Below are 22,853 nucleotides of genomic sequence, written 5' to 3'. Positions count from 1 at the left end.
GCATCTTGAAGGGACCTGACCAGGTGGATTTTGAAAGCATGTTCCCTCTATTGGGAGAATCTAGAATAGGGGATCATTATTGAAAAATAAGGCTGAGCTACTTAAAATGATTATGAAACATTTCCTTTCTCTCAGAGAATTTAGTGGTTTTGGAATTTACTTCCACAAAAGGCAATGGATGTAGAATCTTTAAATATCTTCAAGGCAGAGGCGGATATACATTTTTGATTACCAAGATAATGAAAGATTATTGAGATATATAGGCACTTGAAATCAGATCAGCCATGATCTTGTTGAGTGGCAGAGCAGGCTTGAAGGGCCAAGTGGCGTACTCCTGTTCCTCAGTCATATGTTCAAATAAACTGGTGAACAAAGCAACTCGTGTCTTCTCTGATTATTGCGGGTGAGGAGGATGGTTATGTTCCCACATCACCCACCTAGTGGAAATGGTTCCTCACTATCTCCGGGACCAACTGCAATTAACATCTTAAATTTTAATGAGATCATGCATCAATTCTCTACCTTCCAGGGAATACAACATTCCTGCTGAGATGATGCATTTTGTTAAAAGAGTAGAGAACATATAAAGCAGAAACTGGCATTTCAAGTGAAAAAAGATCATAGTTGATCCATTTAGGCTTCATTCCACATTAAATTTGAATTCAGAATTTAAAAAAAAATTGATGTTGGCATCACTGGCTGGCACTAGTTGCCTTTGTGAAAATGATGGTGAGCTGCCTTCTTGAACCATTGCAGTCTATGGTCTGTCAGTAGGCCGACAATGTAGTTTGGGAGGGAACTCAGGATTTTGACCCAACAACAGTGAAGGAACAGTGATATATTTCCAAGTCAGTACCATCGATGACTTGGAGGGAATTCGTGCACAAGAAAGAGTCACAGAGATTTATACAATCATGACAGGCATAGATCAGGGAAATAGACAAGGTCTTTTCCCTGGGGTGGAGGAGTCCAGAACTAGAGGGCATGGTTTAAGGTGAGAGGGGAAAGATTTAAAAGACATCAAAGAAGCAACATTTTCACGCAGAGGGTGCAGTGCATACGGATTGAGCTGCCATAAGAAGGGTTAGGGGCTGGCACAATTACAACATTTAGAAGGTATATGGATGGGGATATGAATAGGAAGGGTTTAAATGGATACGGGCCAAGTGCTGGCAAATTTGATTAGATTAATTTTGGATATCTGGTCAGCATGGAAGAGTTGGACTGAAAGGACTGTTTCACGCTGTATATCTCTATGACTCGACCTATAGCACAAAAAAGGCCCTGCTGACTGTCTGATCTTGGGGGGATGTGACTACAGTGTTTTTAAGGTTGTTGGTCTCCGACCCGTGCCTGCGTAGTCACCTTTGTGATCGTTATTTTATCGATTACAAAGTAAGGTCAAACCTCCTCATGGCTCCCCCCGGTAACGGCCTGTATGAGGAAGCTTTTGACAGGGAAGCAATTTTAGGTTGTTTAGAGGTTGTTTTAGTCTGGTTTTATCAGTGGTTTTACCATCGATTTTATCTTTGATTTTACCTTGGTTTTACCAGTACTATACGCCACTGGCAATTTTATTGTTTCTCTCCATTGTTTGAGCATTATTTGGACCAGGCCGGCGAATACGACCTCAGCAAAGATACGAGACCTTTCGGTCTAATTTAAACCAAATTTATCTTCCACGTACTCTGTTATTATACCTTTTAGAGTAGATTTGAGCATTCTTCCATTACTAATGTCATGCAAATTCCCTATTTTCTCTTTGTCTCCCTTCTTAAATACTGGAGTTATGTTAGCTACCCTCCAATCTATGGATACTCTTCTAGAATCTATTGAATTTTGGCAGATAGTCACTTGCGCATCTGCTACGTACAGGGACACTTCCTGGTGTATGAAGGTTATCAGGCTTTGGGGATTCATCTGCTATTATTCCCATTTTTTTCACAAATATCATTTTCAAACTATTACTAATTTCTTTCAATTCCACCTTCCCATTATTAGACCCTGTGATTTCCCCTAATTTTGAGGATATTATTTGTATTCTCCTTGAATACAAATAGGGATGAACACATATGTAATTGGTCTGCCATTACTTTGTATCTGATTATAAATTGCCCTGTTTCTCAATGTAGGAGATGCCATGTTCATCTTTACTAATCTTTCACTACCAAACTTGAATTAAGAGTTTAATGATGACCTTGAAACCTTTGCTGATCATCAGGAGAAAAACCACCGGGTTTACTAATGTCCCGTAGCCAACCGTCATCCTTACCTGGTCCGGCCTACATGTGACTCCAGCCCCACAGCAATGCAGTTGACTTTTGACAGCTCTCTGGGCAATCAGGGAGAGACAATAAATTCTGGCTTAGCCAGTGATGCACACATCCTGTCAATGAATTTTTTAAAACTTTAGGTTTGTATGGTTCCCTGCAAGCTTACCCTTTTACTCTATTTTCCCCTCTTCAACAATTCCTTTTCGGCCTTTGCTGAAATCTAAACTTTCCCAGTCCTCAGGTCTGATGTTTTATTTGGCCAATTTGTACATTCTTTCCTGAAATTTAACACTCCATCATTTTCGTTTTTTTATACCATGCTTTGACCACATTTCTCGTATTGTTTATATGTCAGGCTGGGATGAATAAATTTTGTAGCTTGTTCATGTAGTCTTTAAATGTTTGCCACTACCTATCTCTCATCATCCATTCAAATACTGATCCACATGTTATCATAACTACATCATGCCATTATAATTTCCTCATTTAATTACTCGGCCCTAATGTCAAATAACAACTTCAGTCTCCATCTTAATAAAGAATTCTATCTATTGTGGTCACTCTTCTCTGAGGGCCAATGCAAAGATTGTAAACAGTTCTTTTGTCATTACCCATGACCCAGTTGCTTCCTCTTGTCTAGATTTGGAAAAAAAATTGATTTCACTTCCAGTTTCCTTCCTGCTCTCACCTTCACCTGGTCCATCCCTGACTCCTCCCTTCCTTGCCATCAGTTTGCATTTCTAGGTATAGGCTGGCCACTAATATCCACTTTAAATGCTCTGACTCCCATAGTAACCTGGACTACATCCCCTCACACTGCACTTTCCTGTAAAGACTCTATTCCTTTCTCCCAGTTCCTTCCTCTCCATTATATCTGTTCAGATGATGTCAACTTCGAAAAGGGAGTCTCTGAAATATCCATCCTCTTCCTCAACCGAGGATTCCCTAGCAGTATTGTTGTTACAGGCCAGGTCTGACCTATCCAATATACTTCAGCACTACTCACTCTCTTCCCTCAGCAATACAGTCTCTCTCCTAACATCCCCCAACATTCACATCCAGAGGATCATTAGCCTTCATTTCTGCTACCTCTACCAGTCAGACATTCCCCTCCCCTCCCTTGACCACTTTCCATAGGGACCATTCCCTCCAGGACACCCTGGTTTACTCTGGCTTCATCCCAACCTAACCCACAGCCGCATAGCACCTTCTCCTGTAACCGCCAAAGGTGTAACACCTGTCCATTTACCTCCTTCGTCCTCATGTATTCGTAGTGAAATATCACTTTATCTGCACTTCACACAATTGTCTACTGCATTCGCCACTGATAATGTGGTCTCCTCTACATAGGGAAAATGAAGCATAGACTGGGTGACTGCTTTGCAGAACACTTATGTTCTGTCTGCAAAAAGAGATACTGAGCTTCCAGCTGCCTGCCAATTTAACATACCGCTCTGTTCACTGGCCAACAGTTCCTCAGGTTTGCTGCAGCGCTCCAACGAAGCTTAGCGCAAGCTGGAAGAACAGCACCTCATTTTTTACTTGGGGTTCCTGTAGCCCTCCGGATTCAATATGGAGTTCAATAATTTTCTCCTATGTCCTTACCCCCAACACCCACATACCAGGCCTTGTTATTGTGTAGTCTGCTATTACATACAATCCATTGTTAGCCACGAATAGTCCCAATTAATAACTATTCATTCTCCCATCCAGATCATCATCCACTCCTTTGTCTGTCCAAACGTTTGTTTCTCTCTTTGAGCTCTATCCCCATCAAGCATTTGCTCTTTACCTCCTTGGCCATCCCTACCTTCTGCATATAAACCAACATTTTCCTAGCTACTATCAGTTCTAAGGAAGGGTCACTCAACCTGAAACGTTAACTCAAATTTCTCAGACATGCTGAGCTTTTAACAGTGACTTCTGTTTTGGCTTCTTCAATGTATTTATTCATAAAACTATTTGTCGTCTATCATACTGTGAGAGATTAGATTCAAGTCACCCATAATTACAGCCACAACTTTAGTTCTTGCACCTTTAAATTCCACTCGCTTCCTTTTTCTTTCTGCTTGTCCAATCTATCCTCCATAGACAACGTGCTGATGCCAGGTATTGATCTCTTAAAACTTTCTAGGGACCACCTCCTAAAAATTTACAGAAGACCAAAACATGGTCTCACCAATTCCCCTGTACAAATGAAGCAAAACACCCTTACATTTATGTTCAATTACTGTCAAAGAAGATGTATTCTATTAGCTTTCTTGATTACAATAAAATTTTGATCAGTTGGGTCAATGGGCTAAGGAGCGGTAGATGCAGTTCGATTTTGAATCGCAGCTACATAGAGTGGACCTGAGGAACCTGAGATCAAGTTAAGGTTGACTCATGTCATTCAGATGCAATTACTGGAAAAGAAAGATGCTTCAAGTGGCCCATTGATATGGTGACATTTTGACTCAGACCCTCTGGCCTGGTTGACACCATGCAACGAACGACCTCTTTTTGTGCTGCAAGTTCCCAATGTTCATGGTATAATTATTTACATATGCCTAAATTAGTGGGGTTTTTTAATAAAGCGTTGGCTTTAGGCAATTCAACAGGCAGCATGAAGTGGCCTCAAACTTAAAGCGTTTCACAGGATTGCACGTTATACAATACTGAAAAGTATTTTGGTTTCAACAGGCCAAGCTGTATCTTCCATCATATCTTTAGCTACGTACACCCCACCCTCACAAACATATTCATTTTGTTTACTGAAACTACCCGCTGACAGTAAAATTTGCTCTGCCAGTTTTTTTTTCAAAAATACATTGAATTGGATTTAAAGGCTCATTTTCTTGTTGATCCCATTACAATGCTGGCTTCAAGATTCTATCTTTCACAATTTTATTCGTGGACCGAGTCTATTATTACCTCCCACAGAAATAAGGACATTTACGGTAATACGTCGCCATTCAGAATCTTTGGGTCACTGTAACAAGAAATTCTATCAGTTCATCTTCCATGATGAGAAATTCCCTGCCTGTGATCAAAGTTGAGTTTTGTATTTGTATACTTTCCAAATGCGATGGACTGGAGAGAATGCAAATGATCTCTCAAGTCCACTTTATGCAATAAATAAATTACAATATTATGACCATAAGTAATTATTCCATCACATTAATATTAAATTTGATATATCTCAAAGCCAATAGAGGTGTTACATTATTTATCTATTCATGCTAAGAAGTATCAGTCCCTCTGAGACAGGCAAGAAGTGGTAAGATAAAGGAACCTTGGATGACGAGAGCGGTGGAGCTTCTCGTCAAAAGGAAGAAGGTAGCTTACATAAGGTGGAGGAAGTTAGGGTCAAGCTCAGCTCTAGAGGATTACAGGCTGGCGAGGAAGGAGCTCAAAAATGGTCTGAGGAGAGCCAGGAGGGGGCACGAGAAAGGCTTGGCAGAACGGATTAGGGAGAACACAAAGGCATTTTACACTTATGTGAGGAATAAGAGAATGGTCAAAGAAAGAGTAGAGCCGATCAGGGATAGCATAGGGAACTAGTGTGTGGAGTCTGAGGAGGTAGGGGAAACCCTAAATGAGTTTTTTGCTTCTGTCTTTATGAAAGAAATGAACTTTGTAGTGGATGAAACCTTTGAAGAGCAGGTGTGCATGCTGGAATGGATAGAGATAGAGGAAGCTGATGTGTTGAAAATTTTGTCAAACATTAAGATTGACAAGTCGCCAGGCCCGGACCAGATTTGTCCTCAGCTGCTTTGGGAAACGAGAAATGTAATTGCTTCGCCACTTGTGAAGATCTTTGCATCCTCGCTCTCCACTGGAGTCGCCCCTGAGGACTGGAGACGGGCAAATGTAATTCCTCTCTTCAAGAAAGGAAATAGGGAAATCCCTGGCAATTACAGACCAGTAAGTCTCACTCTGTCGTCTGCAAGGTGTTAGAAAGGATTCTGAGGGATAGGATTTATGACCATCTGGAAGAGCATGGCTTGATTAAATGCAGTCAACACGGCTTTGTGAGGGGCAGGTCATGCCTCACAAACCTTATCGAGTTCTTTGAGGATGTGACTAGAAAGGTTGATGAGGGTCGAGCTGTGGATGGGGTGTATATGGACTTCAGCAAGGCATTTGATAAGGTTCCCCATGGTAGGCTCATTCAGAAGGTCAGGAGGAATGGGATACAGGGGAACCTCTGTCTGGATACAGAATTGGCTGGCCAACAGAAGACAGTGAGTGGTAGTAGAAGGAAAATATTCTGCCTGGAAGTCTGTGGCGAGTGGTGTTCCACAGGACTCTGTCCTTGGGCCTCTATTTTAATAATTTTTATTAATGACTTGGATGAGGGGATTGAAGTTTGCAGATGACACAAAGGTTGGAGGTGTCATTGACAGTATAGAGCGCTGTTGTAGGCTGCAGCGGGACATTGACAGGATGCAGAGATGGGCTGAGAGGTGGCAGATGGAGTTCAACCTGGATAAATGTGAGGTGATGCATTTTGGCAGGTCGAATTTGAAAGCTGAGTACAGGATTAAGGATAGGATTCTTGGCAGTGTGGAGGAACAGAGGGATCTTGGTGTGAAGGTACATCGATCCCTTAAAATGGCCACCCAAGTAGACAGGGTTGTTAAGAAAGCATATGGTGTTTTGGCTTTCATTAACAGGGGTACTGAGTTTAAGAGTCGTGAGATCTTGTTGCAGCTCTATAAAATTTTGGTTAGACCGCACTTCGAATACTGCTTCCAGTTCTAGTCGCCCTTTTATAAGAAAGATGTGGATGCTTTGGAGAGGGTTCAGAGGAGGTTTACCAGGATGCTGCCTGAACTGGAGGGCTTATCTTATGAAGAGAGGTTGACTGAGCTCGGACTCTTTTCCTTGGAGAAAAGGAGGAGGAGAGGGGACCTAATTGAGGTATACAAGATCATGAGAGGCATAGATAGAGAAGCATAAATAGCCAGAGACTATTTCCCAGGGCAGAAATGACTAACATGAGGGGTCATAGTTTTAAGCTGGTTGAAGGAAAGTTTAGGGGGGATGTCAGAGGCGGGTTCTTTACACAGAGAGTTGAGAGAGCATGGAATGCATTGCTAGCAGCAGTTGTGGAAGCAAGGTCACTGGGGACATTTAAGAGACTACTGGACATGCATATGGTCACAGAAATTTGAGGGTGCATACATGAGGATCAGTGGTCGGCACAACAACGTGGGCTGAAGGGCCTGTTCTGTGCTGTACTGTTCTATGTTCTATGTTCAGTCCTTTGAGTAATTGGTTAATTCTATTTTCCTTTGCTTGGCTGCTGCATTTACTATTTTCCAGATAATAGACAAAAGTATTTATTCTCTCTGGAAGAAGTAAAACCTTACATTTTCTACAGGTGAAATGGATTTCACTATTGTACTGTAAATTTTCATTTTATTTATTAAGTTCCAGAATTTTCTGCAGTAGCTCTCAATTTTTCATCTTAGAACACAGAATATAGAAGATTACAATGCAGGAAAGGCCCTTCGGCCCTCGATGTTGCACTGACCTATGGAACTAATCTGAAGCCCATCTATCATACACTATTCCATTTTCATCCATATGACAATCCAATCACCATTTAAATGCCCTTAAAGTTGGCGAGTCTACCACTGTTGCAGGCAATGCGTTCCACGTCGTTATTACTCTCTGAGTAAAGAAACTTCCTCTAACGTCCGTGCTATATCTATCACCCCTCAATTTAAGGCTATGTCCCTTCGTGCTAGCTATCACCATACTAGGAAAAAGACCTCACTGTCCAGCCTACCTAACCCTCTTGAGTGTTATATTTCTCAATTAAGTCACCTGTCAACCTTTTTCTCTCTAACGAAAACAGCCCCAAGTCCTTCAGCCTTTCCTCATAAGACCTTCCCTCCATACCAGGAACATCCTAATAAATCACCTCTGAACCCCTTCCAAAGCTTCCACTTCCTTCCTATAATGCGGTGACCAGAACTGTATGCAGTACTCCAGGTGCGGCTGCACCAGACGTTGTAGAGTTGCAGCATGACATCATGGCTCCGAAATGCAATCCCTCTACCAATAAAAGCTAACACACCATATGCCTTCTTAACAACCCTGTCAACATGGGTGGCTACTTTTAGGGATCTATGTACATGGACACCAAGATCTCTCTGTTCATCTACACTACCCAGAATCTTACCATTAGCCCAGTACTCTTTTTTCCTGTTGCTCCTTCCAAAGTGAATCACCTCTCACTTTTCTGCATTAAACTCCATTTGCCACTTCTCAGCCCAGCTCTGCAGCTTATCTATGTCCCTCTGTAACCTGTAATTTTCTTCAGCACTATCCACAACTCCACCGACCTTAGTCTCATTCACAAATTTACCAATCCATCCTTCTATGCCCTCATCCAAGTCATTTATAAAAATGACAAATAGCAGTGGCCCCAAAACAGATCCTATGGTACGTGACTAGTAACTGAATCCCAGGATGAATATTTCCCATCAACTACCACCATCTGTCTTCTTTCAGGTAGCCAATATCTGATCCAAACCACCAAATCATCTTTAATGCCATGCAATAGCCTACTGTGGGGAACCTGGCAAACTCCTTACTGAAATCCATATACACCACATCAACTGATTTACCCTCATCCACTTGTTTGGTCACCATCTCAAAACACTCAATAAGGTATGTGATGCATAACCTACCCTTCCCCAAACAATGTTGACCATCCCTAATTCTCTCTCTAGATGATTATAAATCCTATCTTTTATAACATTTTCCAACACTTTACTCAGAACTGAAGTAAGGCTCACTGGTCTATAATTACCAGGTTTGGCTCTACTCCCCTTCCTGTACAAGGGGACAATATTTGCTATCCTCCAGTCTTTTGGCACTATTCCTGTAGACAATGACAACATAAAGATCAATGCCAAAGGCTCTGCAATCTCTTCCTTGGCTTCCTTAGGATAAATGCCATCCAGCCCAGGGAATTTATCGATTTTCACACTTTCCAGAATTGCTAACACCTTCTCCTTGTGAACCTCAATCCCATCAAGTCTAGTAGCCTGTATCTCTAATTCTACTTGACAACATTGCCTTTTTTCAGTGGGAATACGGATGAAATTAGCGTTTCCCCATCTCCTCAGACTCCACGCATAACTTCCCACAACTATCCTTGATTGGCCCTAGTGTTTCTTTAGTCATTCTTTTATTCCTGATATACCTATAGAAAGCTTTAGGGTTTTCCTTGATCCTACCTGCCAAGTCCCCTTGACTCCCCTCCTGACTCTTCTCCCTGCCTTATTACTTCTAATCTGATCTGATACATTTTACAACTTAGACATTTTAGATCAAAGAACAGATATTAATGTTTTGAACTTTGGCCATATAATGAACCTTGCCTGACACCCCTTTCTTGAATTCTGCTGCACCAAATATCTGTTTTGTTAGAAGAAATTATCTGACAGATTCTTCAAGGTCTGATCAAAATGATTACAAGTAGATGCATGCATTGCAATACATGACTAGTTTATTAGGTTAAAGTACTTAATCCACATCTGAATTCATAATTGTTACTTCATATTACACACACACACACACAATAATAAGGTTGGAGAATCACATTAAACAACTGAGATTAAAAAAAAGTGTCTCACACTGCCTTTCTATCCCATGCAGACTTTGACAAAGGTGCCAGCCGGAGATGTGATTCCATGGAACCAGTCGTATGAAAGCAAACTGATCCTATGGTCCAATGAGCCGGGGACCTACCTGATGCCTTACCCTTCTGCATCTGAGGCGATAGTATGAACCCTCCTTTTGTAATAATATCTATGCTTTTGCTGACCTCGTAAGTAGGTTGAACATCTGGCCAAGTTGGCCCCTGTGGACTGCACAAGCGGATGGTTTCCACTGCCTCTCAAAGTCAGCCAGTTTTCCCAGTCAATCCTGGCTGTTCTTGCATCAGGTCTGTTTTTCATGCACTTCTCCACTTTCTTTCAATTGCTTATTGTCATGACCAAATAACAATTATATGCTAATAGGATGCCATAAAAGGGAGAGTACAGCTGAAGCTTTAGGTGACCACACTTAAATATGTCCAACTCATGATGCAGATTAAGTGTTCCTAAATTATCCGTTCCATGAATCAATTGATCATTGCTGCAAATCATGACAGTCTCTTGCTATAGGAAGCCATGATGCACTGTTGCCAAATAGGAACTAATCTGCTGATGTTTAGGAGGAAACAATCACAATTTTCGAAAGATCACATGCAAAGGAAACCTGCCTAATTGATTGATGATGCGATACACAGTTATCGCTTCCTATTCTTTGATTATGTATCATTGCACTTTTTATGCAAAGTTCATCAAAGAACATCGTTCACCCAGTGGGCAATTGAAATAGTCTTGTATTTGGTTATAATTCTGATGACTCCACTTTCGGCATCCCATCTCATGGCAGAAGTGCTGAGTTAATGGCAAATCTTGTGTCACTCAAGGCAGGATGAAATACAAGTACCACAGCGGTCACCACATTGTCTGTAGGCGAGAACAAAAGTAAATTCAGTTATATTCTCACTCTTATGATATCCAATTGTTGCTTGTTCTTTTGTAATTTTGTAATGGCCTGTAACATCGCAAATATAACCAACTTGCTGTTATTGAATCAAATGTAGTTGCTTGCATAAAGCACTGATCTTCTGGTTTGAAGACATCAAAGGGTGGTGTGTAGAGTTAGATTTAACAATGATATTTTCAAACTAGACCATTAAGAACTAATGGTTAAGTGTGAACTGAACATCATAGCTAACATAAAGATTAGATTACATTACAGTGTGGAAACAGGCCCTTCAGCCCAACAAGTCCACACCGACCCACCGAAGCGCAACCCACCCATACCCTTACATTTACCCCTTACCTAACACTACAGGCAATTTAGCATGGCCAATTCACCTGACCTGCACATCTTTGGACTGTGGGAGGAAACCAGAGCAAACCCACGCAGACACGGGGAGAACGTGCAAACTCCACACAGTCAGTCGCCTGAGGCGGGGATTGAACCCGGGTCTCAGGCGCTGTGCGGCAGCAGTGCTAACCACTGTGCCACCGTGCCACCCCTAAAGTTTAGATGTATATAAGTTAACAGGCGTTTTCTGCCTCTTATCAATAAGATGCACTGTATTAGTGGTGGTCACACACGTGTTGTCAGCACCAATTTCATGGATGATTATATTATTAAATGGTAACTTCCTTCAAAACTATGTACCCATGTGGAACTGTAATGTATGTCCTTCAAAGGTAGGGGTATGGAGGAAACACACTGGGCCTTCTGGCCATTGCTCATACCTATTTTAGAATCATAGAGATGTACAGCATGGAAACAGACCCTCCATGCCGACCAGATATCCCAACCCCATCTAGTCCCACCTGCAAGCACCTGGCCCATATCCTTCCAAACCCTTCCTATTCACATACCCATCCAGATGCCTTTTAAATGTTGCAACTGTACTGGCTTCCACCACTTCCTCTGGCAGACCACTCCATACACATACCACCCTCTGAGTGAAAAAGTTGCCCCTTCGGTCTCTTTTATATCTTTCGCCTCTCACCGTAAACCTGTGCTCTCTAGTTCTGGACTCCCCGACCCCAGGGAAAAGACTTTGTCTATTTATCCTATACATGCCCCTCATGATTTTATAAACCTCTGTAAGGTCACTCATAAGCCTCCGATGCTCCAGGGAAAACAGCCCCAGCCTATTCAAAATAAAAGCAAATTACTGCGGATGCTGGAATCTGAAACCAAAAGAGAAAATGCTGGAAAATCTCAGTAGGTCTGGCAGCATATGGAAGGAGAGAAAAGAGCTGATGTTTTGAGTCTAACTGACCCTTTGCATGTCAGATTTTCCAGCATTTTCTCTTTTGGTTCCAGCCTATTCAACCTCTCCCTAAAGCTCAAATTCTCCACCATGGCAACATCGCTGTAAGTCTTTTCTGAACCCTTTCAAGTTTCACAACATCTTTCCAATAGGAAGGATACCAGAATTGCTAGCAATATTCCAACAGTGGCCTAACCAATGTCCTGTACAGCTGCAACATGTCCTCCCAACTCCTGTACTCAATACTCTGACCAATATAGGAAAGCATACCAAACACCTTCTTTGTTATCCTATCTACCTGCGACTCCACTTTCAAGGAGCTATGAACCTGCACTCCAAGGTCTCTTTGTTTAGCAACACTCCTTAAGACCTTACCATTAAGTATATAAGTCCTGTTCAGATATGCCTCCCCAAAGCGCAGCACCTCACATTTATCTAAATTAAACTCTGCCTGCCACTTCTCAGCCCATTGGCACATCTGATCAAGATCCCACTGTAATCTGAGGTAACCTTCTTCGCTGTCCACTACACCTCCAATTTTGGTGTCATCACCAAACTTACTAACTATACCTCCTATGTTCACATCCATTTTCTTGATGAATCTGTTTGTTGTCATTCAACCTTTTGCCTTGGATGGTGGATGGTGTCCAAACAGATGGTGTACGGTGATAAACTGGCATCATATTTGTTGCTTGGTAATACTCAAACTCTAAAAGGTATCATTTACCTGCTAGTGGCAACACAATTCGTCTTTAACAATTCAGGTTTAAGCATTAAATTAATATGGGTGAGGTGAAACAATTGTTTCCAAGACACAGGTGTCTGGACAGTACCAAAATGATTATTTCATGCCATTGTGTCAAACAATATAGTTCCTGCAGATTACAATGTATTCGATTAGCTTTGCTACTAAGATTTTTCTGGGTGTGATATATGTCCCAGATGGATCAATAAGCAAACTTCCAAATGATGTGAGGCAAAAAGCAATTTACTAAATCTCTACCAGCTAATGGTTTATTGCACTTACTTGAGAGTTTAACAGCTTCCTTCATTAGTTGTCCAGCTTTCGACATCTTATTTTGTGGGATTGGAAGTAGGATGATTTGAACAGTCATCCATTCTGGTGGAATAAGAAATGCTGAGAGTGCTGAGAAGTGGATGAACTGAGACAAGGAGGGGGGTGATGGTCCCCAACAGAAAAGAAAATAGTTGTAACTGATTACATGAGTATCTGTCAGAATCTCACCTAGCAGCCAGATATGCATAACCTAGGTTCAGTTACGACAATCAGAAAAGAAACTGCACGGTGAGGGTTGAAGGTGGAGAGCTACAATGAAGCTATGTCCAAAGGATTGTCACCTCCAGGAATTGAATCCTCTTATTAACCCATCTCCAACCACAAGACAAGTATAACCCCGATCCTGGTCCTCACTTTTGATTTGTTTGAATTATTACAGTCAAAAGCTTTGTCTTGCAAACAGTACAGGCAGATCACAGCAAACAAGGACATCCAGATCAGAGGGTACTGAGACAGAGCAAAGCATACAGGCTGCAAGTGCACAAGGGTTGTGCAAAGCAAGATCAACATTTGCAAGATCAATACTATGTGAAGTTACAGAGTCCACCAAAAGTCTAATGATGGCAAAAACCTTTTCATGAGCCTGTTGGTTCTGGATATTCAAGTTTCTGGATATTCTACCTGACGGCAGCCTTTGTGCAGCAATGAGATGTAAAAACAGAAGCCATGGATGGAAGGTTAACTTCTGTGATGGTTTCAGTTGAGCACACCACAACTCCCTCTGTAGTTTCTGTCGGTTGGCAGATCAGTTGCTGTACCAGACCGTTATGCACCAAGATAGCATGCTTGGTGCATCAGTCAAAGTTGGTGAGGGTTCTCATGGACATGTGAAATTGCCTGAGCCACCTGAGGAAGAAGAGGCATTGTTGTGCCTTCTTAACCATTGCATCTGCGTGGGAACTGCAGGACAGGTTGTTGGTTATTGTCACTCCTAGGAACATGACACTCACTATCTTTCCACCCAGCTCAGTTGATGAAGACAGGGGCGTGTTAATTTCCTTTCTTCCTGAAGTCAATGATCAGTTCTTTAGTTTTGCCGATATTGAGAAGGAGGTTGTTCCCATTGCATGAGAAAACAAAGATCTCTATCTCCTTTGAGTATTCTGACTCATCTTTGTTTGATATCCGTTTTACCACAGTGGTATTTGTTCGAAATTTGGGGATATAGCCCTGGGTGCACAGTACAGTAGGGGGCTGAGTATGCATCCTTGGATGGGAATGGGAGTGAGAGTCCAGTGTTGGGTGTTATTGTGGAGGAGGTGCAGTTACCTGTCTTTACTGATTTCGGTGAGTGGGTCAGGAAGCTGATGGTTCAGTTGCAGAGGACGGAACTGAAGCCGCAGTCACAGAATGTTGCGATCAGTCTGGTTGGGATAGTGGTGTTGAAGGCAGAGCTGCAGTCAATGAGTAGGAGTCTGCTGTAAGTGTCCTTGTTATCCAGCTGTTCCAAGGATGAATGTAGCGCCAAGGAAATAGCGTCCACTGTAAACCTATTCTGTTGGGAGGCAAATTGCATGGAATCAAGGGAGAGTTGATGTGGGCCATGACCAGCCTCTCAAAGCACTTCACGATTTTGGAGATCAGAGCTACTGAGCGATAGTCATTAAGGCACATTGCATGCACTGTGGGTAAAAACAAGAAATCAGAGATTAGATTAGAGTAGTGCTGGAAAAACACAGTCAGACAGCATCCGAGGAGCAGAAAAATTGATGTTTTGGGCAAAAGCCCTTCCTGATGAAGGTCTTTGCCCGAGATGTCGATTTTCCTGCTCCTTGGTATGATGGTGGTCTTCTTGACTTTGGCTTGGAGCAGGGATAGGTTGAATTTGTCAATGAATACCCGTGCCAGCTGGTCCGCACAAGATCTGTGTGTCTGGCCAGTGACACTGCCCGTACTCATCGCTTTCCTTGGGTTAACTCCCAGGAAGACCAATCTGATATCTGCAGCGGTGACCGAAGGGACAGGTGTGTCCTGAGCTGTCAGGGCAGGTGTTACTGCACCACTGTCTTCTGCTCAAAGTGATCATTAAAAGCATTGAGCACATCTTGCTCTGCTTCATTTTGTATCTCTCTATGTTGTTTAGACCTTGACACAGGTGATGGCTAACTGTATAGTTGGTTTAAGCATCTAATTTGATTCGGTACCTCCTCCCTGATGGCTTTGCAGAGTCATAACTGGATTGCCAATATCTGTCTAGGTCTTCTACATCGTCCAAACAACTGCATTCATGTTCAAAAGATCACCCTCTGGTGTATCTCATGCCTTAATTTACAATGACAAAAAGCACCTTGTCTTTCCATCTGCTGTCTGCCCCTTGCAACACATTGGTACATGGAAATCAAAATCTGATTCAATTTCACAACTCATCACATCTGGTAACCTCACATCACTCTGCCAGTTCCCAGTTTCCTTACTGTGCAGTCTTGGAAGATGGAAGGGTCACTTTTTATCAATAGTCCAAATATTTTTGGACAAGCGAATTGACACGTCAGCTTATTGATAATGAAGCTTCATGATAAAATTTCACCTTATCAACATTTAAAGTGGGCAGTTCCTTTCTTTTAAACTTGAGTGTCCCTTCTAGATTTCTAATATGAACACAGTGATCTACTGTGCAAAATGTTATACTTCAAGAAAATTACCTGTTGTTCTACTAATCATAAGTTATAATGTTCACAGCCATCTCAACAGCTAGACAATATTTTCCCAGAAGTAAGGAAACCAATTGTGCAGGCAATACACTTGTCAGTGGGTTACTTTTGCTATTTAAAATTATTTCAGGGCTTTCTCTTGTAAATGACCATATAATTGCAATAATATCTGGCACTTCACATACCTTTGCCATTAATAGCTGAATGAGCATGCTAACCTGTTTGCTGACCTTTAAGAAAGACCAACACCTCAGCATTTTGCTTTCTCTCTGTATTGACATAAGCTATTGTTTTTCTACTTTTGCCAGCAATAGAGACTGTGTTCAATTTTCCACCATATTATAGACAACATTTTTTGTCCTATCTGTTCAGACTATCTAAATCACATCATTGTAATTTTGGATTCAGCTGAAAATTTGATTCAAGACCCACCTAGCTATTAACCAGAGCGGCGAGGAGAGAAGGAGTGGTGAAGCGAGGGCTGCTCCCAGGAGGGTGAGGGGAAGGGTGAGTTTTCCCACATTAAAAGGTGCAAGGGAGGGGCAAAGGACTTCTGGGAAGTCATATATTTGTGCGATTGTGTTACCCGAAACACTACACGGGTAGTGTCTCCGACCCATCCTCCTCCGCTAACCAAAAAAAAAGTTCTGAGTGCAGATTGGTAAGGTAATGAGTTTATTTTTTATTTATTTTTTCAATAGTCACTTTGGGAATTTAGAATAGTGGGAATGGAGGTTAGGGCAGTTGAATGTTCCTTCTGCAGAATGACTACATCTGCAGGAAGTGCACCCAACTCCAGCTCCTCGAAAACCGCGTTAGGGAACTGGAGCTGGATGAACTTCGGGTCATTCAGGAGGCAGAGGGAGTTATTGAGAGGAGTTACAGGGAGGTAGTCACTCATCAGGTACAAGACAAAGGCAGATGGGTTATAGTCAAGGGACAGAAAGGGAACCGGCAGGCAGTGCAGGGATCCCCTGTGGCCACTCCCCTCAACAATAAGTATGCCGTTTTAGATACTGTTGGGGTGGATGACTTACAAGGGGAAAGCAGTGGGGCACAGGGCTCTGGCACAGAGTCTGTCCCTGCTGCTCAGAAGGGAAGGGGGAAGAGGAGCAGAGCAGTAGTCATTGGAGACTCCATAGTTAGGGGGACAGATAGGAGGTTCTGTAGGGACGAGAGAGAGACTCATGGATGGTGTGTTGCCTCCCAGGTGTCGTGATGTCTCTGATCGTGTTTTTGGGATCTTTAAGGGGGAGGGGGACCAGCCCCAAGTCGTGGTCCACATAGGCATCAACAACATAGGCAGGAAGAGAGATGGAGATTTAAGGCAGAAATTCAGGGACCTAAGATGGAAGCTTAGAGCTAGGAAGAACAGAGTTGTTGTCTCTGGTTTGTTGCCCGTGCCATGTGCTAGTGAGGCAAGGAATAGGGAGAGAGAGGAGTTGAACACGTGGCTACAGGCATGGTGTAGGAGGGATGGTTTAGGATTCTTGGATAATTGGGGCTATTTCTGGGGTAGGTGGGACCTCTATAAGCAGGATTGTCTTCATATGAAGCAGAGGGGTACCAATATCCTGTGTGTGGGAGGGGGGGTGGTGGGAGGAATTCGCTAAGGCTATTGGGGTGGGTTTACACTAATCCAGCAGGGGATGGGAACCAAAATTGTAGTTCGAGTATAGAAAAGGTTGAGAATAGGGAGGTCCGAAATCAAGTTTCAGGGACGCTAGATGGCACCGGCAAACAAAAAGTTGGTTTGAAGTGTGTCTACTTCAACGCCAGGAGCATCCGGAATAAGGTGGATGAACTTGCAGCATGGGTTGGTACCTGGGACTTTAATGTTGTGGCCATTTTGGAGACGCGGATAGAGCAGGGACAGGAATGGTTGTTGCAGGTTCCAGGATATAGATGTTTCAGTAAGAACACAGAAGATGGTAAAAGAAGGGGAGGATGTGGCATTGTTGGTCAAGGACAGTATTACAGTTGCAGAAAGGATGTTTGGGGACTCGTCAACGGAGGTAGTATGGGCTGAGGTTAGAAACAGGAAAGGAGAGGTCACCCTGTTGGGAGTTTACAATAGGCCTCCGAATAGTTCCAGAGATGTAGAGGAAAGGATAGCAAAGATGATTCTCGATAGGAGTGAGAAAGGCAGGGTAGTTGTCATGAGGGACTTCAACTTTCCAAACATTGACTGGGAACACTATAGTACAAGTATATGGGTCAGTTTTTGTCCAGTGTGTGCAGGAGGGCTTCCTACGTAGACAGGCCGGCAAGGGGAGAAGCCACATTACATTTGGTACTGGGTAATGAGCCCGGCCAGGTGTTAGAGTTGGAAGTAGGTGAGCACTTTGGTGATAGCGATCACAATCCTGTTATGTTTACTTTAGTGATAGAAAGGGATAGGTGTATACCACTGGGCAGGAGTTACAGCTGGGGGAAAGGCAATTACGATGCTATTAGGCAAAATTTAGGAAGCATAGGATGGGGAAGGAAACTGCAGGTGATGGGCACATTAGAAATGTGGAGCTTATTCAAGGAAAAGTTTCTGTGTGTCCTAGATAACTATGTACCTGTCAGGCAGGGAGGAAGCTGTAGAGCGCAGGAGCCATGGTTTACGAAGGAAGTGGAATCTCTGGTCAAAAGGAAGAAGGATGAGATGTGAAGGTTCAGTTCGGGCGTTTGAGGGTTACAAGGTAGCCAAGAAAGACCTAAAGACAGAGCTCAGAAGAGCCAGGAGGAGACATGAGAAGTTGTTGGCGGATAGGATCAGGGTAAACCCTAAGGCTTTCTATAGGTATTTAAGGAATAAAAGAATGATGAGAGGAAAATTAGGGCCAATCAAGGATAGTAGCGGGAAGTTGTGTGTGGAGTCAGAGGAAATAGGTGAAGCACTTAATTAATATTTTTCGACAGTATTCACTCTAGAAAATGACAATGTTGTCGAAGAGAATACTGAGATACAGGCTACTAGACTAGGTGTGATTGAGGTTTACAAGGAAGAGGTATTAGAAATCCTGCAGAATGTGAAAATACATATTGTCTCCTGGGCCGGAGGGGATTTATCCTAGGATCCTCCGGGAAGCCAGGGAGGAGATTGCCGAGCCTTTGGCATTGATCTTTAAATCGTCATTGTCTACAGGAATAGTGCCAGAAGACTGGGGGATAGCAAATGTGCTTCCCCTGTTCAAGGAGGGGAGTGGAGACAGCCCAGGTAATTATAGACCAGTGAGCCTTACTTCAGTTGTTGGTAAAGTGTTGGAAAAGGTGATAAGAGATGGGATTTGTAATCATCTAGAAAATAATAATTTGATTGGGGATAGTCAGCATGGATTTGTGAAGGGTAGGTCGTGCTTAAAAACCTTATTGAGTTCTTTGAGAAGGTGACCAAACAGGTAGATCAGAGTAAACCGTTGATGTGGTGTATATGGATTTCAGCAAGGCGTTTGATAAGGTTCCCCACAGTAGGCTATTGTACAAAATGCAGAAGAATGGGATTGTGGGAGATATAGCAGTTTGGATCAGCAATTGGCTTGCTGAAAGAAGACAGAGGATGGTGGTTGATGGGAAATATTCATCCTGGAGTACAGTTACCAGTGGTGTACTGCAAGGGTCCGTGTTGGGTCCACTGCTGTTCATCATTTTTATAAATGACCTGGATGAGGGCGTAGAAGGGTGGGTTAGTAAATTTGCAGACGACACTAAGATCGGTGGAGTTGTGAATAGTGATGAAGGATGTTGTAGGTTACAGAGAGACATAGATAAACTGCAGAGCTGGTCTGAGAGGTGGCAAATGGAGTTTAATGCAGACAAGTGTGAGGTGATTCACTTTGATGGGAGTAACTGGAATGCAAAGTAGTGGGCTGATGTAAGATTCTTGGTAGTGTAGATGAGCAGAGAGGTCTTGGTGTCCAGGTACACAGATCCTTTAAAGTTACCACCCAGATTGATGGGGTTGTTAAGAAGGCATACAGCGTTTTAGCTTTTATTCATAGAGGGATCGGGTTCCGGAACCATGAGGTTATGCTACAGCTGTACAAAACTCTGGTGCAGCCGCACTTGGAGTATTGCATACAGTTCTGGTCACCGCATTATAAGAAGGATTATGGAAGCTTTGGAAAGGGTGCAGAGGAGATTTACTAAGATGTTGCCTGGTATGGAGGGAAGGTCTTATGAGGAAAGGCTGAGGGACTTGAGGCTGTTTTCATTAGAGAGAAGAAAGTTGAGAGGTGACTTAATAGAGACATATAAGATAATCAGAGGGTTAGATAGGGTGGACAGGGAGAGCCTTTTTCCAAGTATGGTGACGGCGAGCACGAGGGGGCATGGCTTTAAATTGAGGGGTGATAAATATAGGACAGATGTCAGAGGTAGTTTCTTTACTCAGAGAGTATTAAGGGTATGGAATGCTTTGTCTGCAACAGTAGTAGATTCGCCAACTTTAAGTACATTTTTGTCGTCAATGGACAAGCATATGGACGTACATGGAATAGTGCAGGTTAGATGGGCTTCAGATTGGTATGACAGGTCGGCGCAACAGCGAGGGCCGAAGGGCCTGTACTGCGCTGTAATGTTCTATGTTCTATGTCAGCATTTTCAAATATGAAGATTTGTCCTGCTACCGATGTCTTTAAAACACTGTAATCACATAAAGCCCCTGTATTCAATTCTGCAGCACAATACTATTTTTTGTTCATCAAGTTTAAAATAGCCCTTCTGTATCCTTCCCCTCACCCCTAATCATTCACAAATGTCATTGTATTATCTCCAGCACTACGAAATCTGTTCATGACTGGTGACACGTGATTGAAGTTATTACGTTTCCCACCTTCTTACCTTAATGAGTCAAAGTCCACTTGCTACTTTTATATTTTCTTTCTTCTCTTGCAAATCAATTTCTTAATATCTGTTGCATAGAGTCATGCAGTAATACAGCATGGAAAGAGGCCCTAAACTCCAAACTGGTCCATGGTGCCCATTCAGCTAGTTACAATTGCCCGCATTTAGTTTCACATCCTTCCAGAATCTTCTGGTACATTTGGATAGCAACCATGTTGCTATCCAAATGTTTCTATTTTTAAATGTTGATATTGTACCTGCCTCAACTACTTTCTCTGGCAATCCATTCTGCATACGCACCATTCTCTGCATGAAGAAGTTGCCCCTCAGGTTGTTCTTAAATCTTTTCCCTCTCACCTTAAATATATGCTGACCAATTTTCAATTCCCCTTCCCAGGGGGAAAAAAGACGATATGCATTCATCCTATTTAAACCTCTCATGATTTTACACCTCACTAAGGTCGTACCTCATTCTCCTACCTTCCATGAAATAAAGTCCTATCCTGGCCAACCACTTCCTATAAATCAGGCCTACTAGTCCTGAAACAACCTCGTAAATCTTCCTTACATTCTTTGCAATTTAACTATGTCTTTCTTTGAACAGAGTGAGCAAAATTGTATCCAATACACCAATTGCAGCCTCACCAATGACTCATACAACTGTAACATAACGTCCCAACTCCAAGACTCAATGTCTCGACTGATGAAGGCTAGCATGCTGAATGCCTCCTTCACTGCCCTGTATACCTGTGATGCTGCTTTCAACGAACTATGTACTTGTACTCCTAGGTCCCTCTGTTCTACAACACTCCTCAAGACCTTACCATTTACTGTATAAGTCTAACCTTGGTTTGACTTTACAAAGTGTAACACCTCACACTTATCTACATTGAATTGCATTTGTTAATCCTCAGCCTACTTTCCAATCTGATCAAGATTCCTATGTAATTTTTGATAACCTTCCTCGCTGTAAATGTCACTGCCTAATTTCATGTCACCTGCAAACTCTCTAATCATGCCCTGTATATTCACAGCCAGATCATTTATGCAAATAACAAATGTCCCAGCACTGACCTCTATGGCACACCACTAGTTACTGGCCTCCAGGCCAAGAAACATCCTTCAACCAACGCCCTCTGCTTCCTACCATCGAGCCAATTTTGAATCCAATTAGCTAGCTCTCCCTGGATTCCAAGCTACCTAACCTTCATGACTAGCCTGCCATGCGGAATCTTATCAAAGGTCTTATTAAAGTTCTTACAGACAACATCCACTGCCCTATTCACATCTATACTCCATGTTACCTCTTCAAAAAACTCTAAAAGATTTGTCAGACATGAGTTTCTGTACACAAATCCATGCTGAGTATCCATAATCAGACCTTAACTGTCCAAATGTTGATTAATCCAGTCTCTCTACAGTATCCTCTACAATAATTTGCCTACCACTGATGTCAGGTTCACTGGCCTGTAGTTCCCCAGCTTATTTTTGTTATCTTTCTTAAACAATGGAATAACATTATGCACCCTCCAAGTTTTGGGAAACTTCACCAGTGTCGAGAGATGAAGCAAAAATCTCTGCAAAAGCCTCTGTAATTTGTTCCCAAGCCTTCCACAATGTCCGAGGATGGACTTAATCAGACCGAGGGGATTTATCCACCTTAATGCACGTTAAAGCTACAAACACCTCCTCTCTGGTAATAAGCATGCAGTCCAAAATATCACCACATGATCCCCTTATTTCCTTAGCATTCATGATTCTCTCTTCAGTGAACACTGAGGAGAAATATTCAGTAAAAATCTGCCTCATTTCCTGTGGCTCTACACAGAGACGACCATGCTGATCTTTAAGGGAACCTATTCTCTCCATTATGGTCTTGTAATATGAATGCATCCGCACAAATCATTTTCGATGTTCAATAGCACTTTTACCTGTCTTTCGTGCCTCCACCAAACTCAGCAGTGATTTTGCAAAACTTATTTCAATAGATTGGCATTGGCAAACTCCTGATGTATTTCAGAATAGATAGTCTTCATATATACACAGAGTCATAGAGATATACAGCATGGAAACAGACCATTCGGCCCAACCCGTCCATGCCGACCAGATATCCCAACCCAATCTAGTCCCACCTGCCAGCACCAAGCCCATATCCCTCC

At 42.5% G+C, this 22,853-nt stretch overlaps 1 protein-coding gene across 15 annotated transcripts in view; it reads right to left on the bottom strand.

The window, feature by feature from the left end:
* Positions 1 to 22,853, bottom strand: part of LOC140463685 (uncharacterized) — a 140,903-nt gene that overhangs the window by 5,567 nt on the left and 112,483 nt on the right. For 8 of the 15 annotated variants that reach the window (XR_011954722.1, XR_011954720.1, XR_011954723.1 and 5 more), the window contains 2 exons: positions 13,160 to 14,832; positions 9,762 to 10,795 (listed from right to left, as the gene is read on the bottom strand). The exons of 1 other annotated variant lie outside the window; for it this stretch is intronic. Coding sequence is in view for 1 of the 14 variants with exons in the window: in XM_072558038.1 (XP_072414139.1) it covers positions 10,747 to 10,795 (49 nt within the window). In the remaining 13 variants the exon portion in view is untranslated. Of the gene's footprint in view, positions 1 to 9,761; positions 10,796 to 13,159; positions 14,833 to 22,853 lie in introns of those variants that run through there. 6 more of the 15 variants (XR_011954718.1, XR_011954719.1, XR_011954725.1 and 3 more) reach the window with 2 other exon arrangements.

This window comes from Chiloscyllium punctatum, chromosome 38 (genome assembly GCF_047496795.1).
Source record: "Chiloscyllium punctatum isolate Juve2018m chromosome 38, sChiPun1.3, whole genome shotgun sequence".
Taxonomy (NCBI): Eukaryota; Metazoa; Chordata; class Chondrichthyes; order Orectolobiformes; family Hemiscylliidae; genus Chiloscyllium; species Chiloscyllium punctatum.
The sequence above is the reverse complement of the archived record's forward strand: the minus strand, read 5'-3'. Positions and strand labels throughout refer to the sequence as shown.